A 5,047-nucleotide genomic window follows, 5' to 3' on the forward strand; every position below is an offset into this window, starting at 1 on the left:
GCCCCGCCCCCCCGCCAGGCGCATGTCTGCACCTCCGCTTGTAAGAGGCTCTACGTCAGCGACTGGATGCTCGCCATCAAGGTCCAGTGGAAGTTCTTCAAGAGGAAAAGCGCCCCCCAACCCGAGGCTTCCGCGTCCAGCGCTCGCCACGCTCAGTGCCCGTTTTACCAATAAACTGAGCAACCCCAGAGTCCTGTGCACCTGCTGCTGGGGGCGGGGGGTCATGGGAACCCCTCCCTTCTCAGTCATCCTACCTGGCATCCTCCACCCCTGCCAGGAGTCCCAGCCAGCTGTCTTCCAGTGCTGCCCAGAGTGGGTGGTGGGCCAGCCCCGAGACAGGATTGAAGACCAACTGACCGGTTGACCGCCAGTGGCTTTGGAGTGACCCTGTGGGCTGCCCAGGGCAGAGAATTCACACCAGATCCACAGAACTGAGCGTTTCAGAGTCTCTCTGAGGACTGGTGGAGAGCTGAGGGTTCCTTCCCCATGGGTCGGTGTCACACAACACATTCTTTCTGAGGCCCTGGGCACCTGGTCTTGCACCTGTGGCGGGCACCACCACCCGTCCATCCTGGCCTGCGGCCCAGGCCCTCTGCTGTGGGTGTAGGAGCTCCAGTCTAGGAGGTGGGAGGCCAGCAAGGGTAGGGGGTAGCAGGATGGCTGCTCTCTGTGTCCTCTCTGCTCCAGAGAGCTAACGTGCTCCACATCTGGTCTTGCTGCTGCAGACCCCCTGACCTCACACGTAGCACTGAGGGTGGGCTCCTCTGTGGCCCAGACTTTCCCACTGGCAGCTCCTCAGGGCCCAGTCCAAAACCAGTCTCAAGGTGTCAGCAGGGCTGTGCCTTCCAGAGGCACGAGAGGAGTGGGTCTTCGCATCTTCCCACTCATGGTGGCTGTGGGTCCTCCTCGACTTGTGGCCACATTGCTCCAGTCTCTGCCTGTGCTCACCCTGCTTGCCCCCCTACCCCGTGTACCAAATCTCCCTCTTAATAGGACACATGTGATTGCGTTTAGGGCCCGCCTGGATAATCCAAGATTATCCCCATCTCACGATCCTTAAAGTAATCGAATCTGCAAGGTCCTTTCTTGTGGCCTATAGTCACATTCGCAGGTTCTGGGGTCAAGGGTCCGATAGCCTTGGGACACATTCAGGCCACTACACAGGGTGGAGGTAAATGACCCAGCCCAAGTGATGGCCAGACACACTGACCCAGGGGTGCCTTTGGAGGAGCTGCTGGTATCTCCACCCAGTCCCAAAGTTGGAGTCCTTCAAAACCCACAGGGAAAACAGGACAAGGAGGAAGAGCTGAGTGACCAGGCAGTGGTGTCTGGGAACTCGGTCCCCCAGAGAGTGGTGCTGGTAGCCTGCAGACCTGAGTTTAGGCTAATGAATGTCAAGGCCACAGAGGACTCCAAGGAGGACAGCTGAGTTAGAGAATAAAGGTACAGGAAGGCCGAGCTGTGTGATTGCTCATGCCTGTAATCCCAACATTTCTGGAGTCTGAGTCTGGAGCCTTACTTGAAGCCAGTGGTTCGAGACCAGCCTGGGCAACACAGCAAGACCCATCTTTACAAAAAACTAAAAATTACCTGGGTGTGGTGGCATGCGCCTGTATTCCCAGCTACTCAGGAGACTGAGGCAGGAGGACCCCTTGAGCCCAGGAATTCGAGGCCACATTGAGATATGATCATGTCACTTCACTCCAGCTTGGGTGGCAGAGGGAGACTTTGTCCCTAAAAAGCAAAGATACGAGATACTCAGTCCAATTGGAACTTCAGATAATTGTTTTACTATAAAATGTCTGAGATGTGTTTATGTGAATGTGGAGCTCCTTGTTTATCTGAAGTTCTGATTTGACTGGGTGTCTGCATTTTGTCTGGTGATCCTATCCAAGGACCCCAGATATCTGATGCGCCTCCCTTCCTGGGCCGTCATCCACAGGAGGCTATTAGTGTGACCCCGCAGACCCTGTCTGGTCCGGGAAGTTGTCCTTACACGTGTGGCCCAGTTAGACTTGGGGTCAAACTGGAGACATTCGTCGGTCCGAGATGGGACAAGGGTGAAAAGCAGCTGGAGTTGCAGGAAGCCCCCAGGTGATTCCTGGGGGCTGAGGGTATTCCCTCACTTGCAATCCCTGTTGCTGTGGCAAGCTCTGGCCTCCCCTGGAACCCCTGGTCATCCTGATGCTGTGGGTTCTGCCCACCGCTGTCTGTGCTGAACCACACTGTTCCCTCTCAATGGGTTCGTTTCTGGGGTGAGACGAGGTCGCCCACTGCCTGGTCTTGCCTGCCCACTGCACTCTGTGCTGGGCCACACTGCCCCCTCCTGGCAGGTTTGTTTCTAGCGTGAGCGTGGCTCAGGTCTGTCCAGCTTCGTGAACTCCTAGGAGGGCATGAGGACTGAGGAGTGGGAGCCCCTATTCCTACCCGAGCCCTTAGCAGATATGGGTCCTGGCCATGGTGGCCTGGAGAGTGGGCTTTAGGGAGGGTCTCTGATCTCGGGCCCTATCCTTGGGCCGGGTGGTGAAAGCAGGCCTGAGTCTCTAGGTCTGAGGACTGGCAGGGCCCACCCCTAGCACCCAGACTGGGGTCTACAGTGAGGGTGGGTGGGGATCGGACAAGACAGGAATCTGGGACCTGGTTCCCTTGTCCACGCAGCATGTGCTGGCAGTGCCAGGACTTTCCTGCTGGCCACTGGTGTGGGGCTTCCCTGCATCCAGCTCAGGAAGGGGAGGGGCTAGGGGAAAGCCCACACTGCAGGCTGTAGCCCTGGATCTCTAGGGAGCTCACAGTGCTGCCTATGCTCAGGGCGAGAGGGGATTAGGATGAGGGGTGGACACTGACCATAGGTCAGGTCTGAGGGACTGAGGGGAGCGAGGCATGCCCCTGTCAGGAGGGGAGGGCTGGCACTGGCAGAGCTCTTCTGTGCCAGCCCCAGGCCCGAGGCGCTCAAACCTTTGGTCTCAGGACCCTTGCACAGTGTTGACAATAAGTGAGCTGTCTAACATCCTGGAGGTCCAAAGTGAAAAGACTTAAAATGCAAGAGCACACAAGCACACACACAGAGGCTGCCACGTGTCCACATGCTGGGGCCTCTGGGAGTTCCCTGTCCCAGAGGACAAGAGTGAGAGCCTTGTTACTGTGAAGACAGTTTTGACCTCAAGGCCATCTGGAAGTTTCCTGGGGACGCTGGGTACCTGAACTGCACCCTGTGAGCTGCTGCTCTAGGCAGAGAGCACATGTTCGAGTCCTGGCTCAGGTACCTGAAGTGGCTCGATGGAGCCAGAGGTGTTGCTATGTCTTGTTTCTCCATCAAGGAAAGGGGGTGGGTGACACCTGCCCCGGGGAGTGGCATAAGGTGAAACCACACAGTGCTGTGACCATGGTCACTCTGACGCCTCTGCCATTGTCCAGCTCCAGGAGTCACAGCAGAGCTGGGGGCTGAGACTGCGCTGAGAACTGGGTTTGGTGAGGGTGGGCCTACCCACAACAGTGAGATGGGGGCAGGGGAGAGGCAGAGCTCATGGGATCAGGGCTAATGGGGTCACTGGGGTTAGCTCATGGGACTCCATGGGCACCGGTGTGGGGAGCCTGCTGGATGACTGGACAGGGCAGTGGCGGTATGGGGGCAGGGCTCCACAGCCGACCGTGCCCTGGGCCCCAGCAGAGGTGGGTGTGCAGTCTTGGGGTGGGGAACCCATCGGAGACATGGGCTGATGCTCACACCCAGCAAGTGCACCTGGGCTGCATTTGGCTGAGGCCAGACAGTGACTCTGCCTGGCAGTCACTGGGCGAGAGCAGGTCCTCATGGGGCACGGCAGGGAGGGAATGGGAACTTCGTCCTTTGCTGGCTTGATGAATAATTTAAAACAGGATCTGCCAAGACACCTGACTGGCAGCTTCAGCCCACACTTTGCCCTGCTGAAAAATGCATGAGGCTTGAGTTGTGGGGCCCTGCTGAGCTGGCCGAATCCGATATGTCCCCTGCCCTTACCTCCCTGGGTGTGACCTAGGCAGAAAGGGCCTTCCAGCCTCCTCTGCTCCTAGGGTGACTGGCGGGCTGGGGTGCCCCAACAGTGAATGTCCTGCGTCTGACAGTGGCTTCTGGGGTCCTCTCTGAGGGCCTAAGCCTTTCGCAGGTCAGGCCCTGGTGATGAGACCACCAGGATTTGTCACATGCTGTGACTGTGGGAATGGCTGTCCTTGTGGGTGACTGTGGGGGTCTTCTCCAGGGTGTCTTAGTGTGTCTTGGAGTAGGACTGCAGGCAAGGGGGTTACATGCAAGCCCTGGTGTGTGCACCACTTGGTGTGTGAGCGTGACTTGGGTGTAGAAGTCTACATGTGGTTGTGTGGCTGTGTGGGGTGCAGGGAAGAACCTGGTAGTGTGTCCTAGAGCCCTTGGAAGTCGGGTGGTACATGTGTGTCTGTGTATACGTTTGTGCACACATGTGCAATGCACATGTGTGTGATCATTTGTACTTGTGTGCACATGCGTGTATCTGTGTGTTTATTTGTATATGTGTGCACATGCACTCTTGTATTTGTGCACACATGTGCACATGCCTGTGAGTGTGTCCATTTGTGCATCTGTGTGCACATGTGTGTGCATCTGTGTGCCCCCTTGCATGTCTGTACACATACATACATCTGTGTTTATTTGTGCACATGTGCACATGCCTGTGTATCTATATGTTCATTTGTGCACGTGTGTGCACATACGCGTGTGCCTCTGTGTGGTTTGCCTGCCTTTTGCTGCTGCCTGCCTGGAGTCAGGGCTGAGTCCCTGGGAGGTGTCCGCCAGGTGGCTGGTCCCAGGCAGTACAGGCAGCTGTTCTGTCCTGGAGCCATGCAGGGAGGAGCAGTCTGGGGATGGGACTGGGCTGGCAGGTGCAGGAGTGACCTGAGCCGTAGCCTTTGAGGAGGGAAAAGGCTGGCTCACTCCCTAGCTTCCTGGCTGCTCATGCTCCTGGTGTCTCGGGGCTTGGCCAGGCAGGAGTGGGAGATGCTGCCGAGGGGCTGTGGGCCTAAGAGCAGCTCCTGGGGGGTT

General features: G+C 57.4%; 1 protein-coding gene across 1 annotated transcript in view; it reads left to right on the top strand.

Moving 5' to 3' along the window:
- EEF1A2 (eukaryotic translation elongation factor 1 alpha 2) overlaps nt 1–1,822 on the top strand; it is an 11,951-nt gene extending 10,129 nt beyond the window's left edge. The window contains exon 6 of the mRNA XM_021707082.1: nt 1,644–1,822. Within this exon, the coding sequence (XP_021562757.1) occupies nt 1,644–1,688 (45 nt within the window). The 3' untranslated portion in view covers nt 1,689–1,822. The remainder of the gene's footprint in view (nt 1–1,643) is intronic.
- Nucleotides 1,823–5,047: the final 3,225 nt, after the last annotated feature.

This window comes from Carlito syrichta, unplaced genomic scaffold (genome assembly GCF_000164805.1).
Source record: "Carlito syrichta isolate Samal-C Ts95f unplaced genomic scaffold, Tarsius_syrichta-2.0.1 Scaffold117897, whole genome shotgun sequence".
In the NCBI taxonomy this organism is placed as follows: domain Eukaryota; kingdom Metazoa; phylum Chordata; class Mammalia; order Primates; family Tarsiidae; genus Carlito; species Carlito syrichta.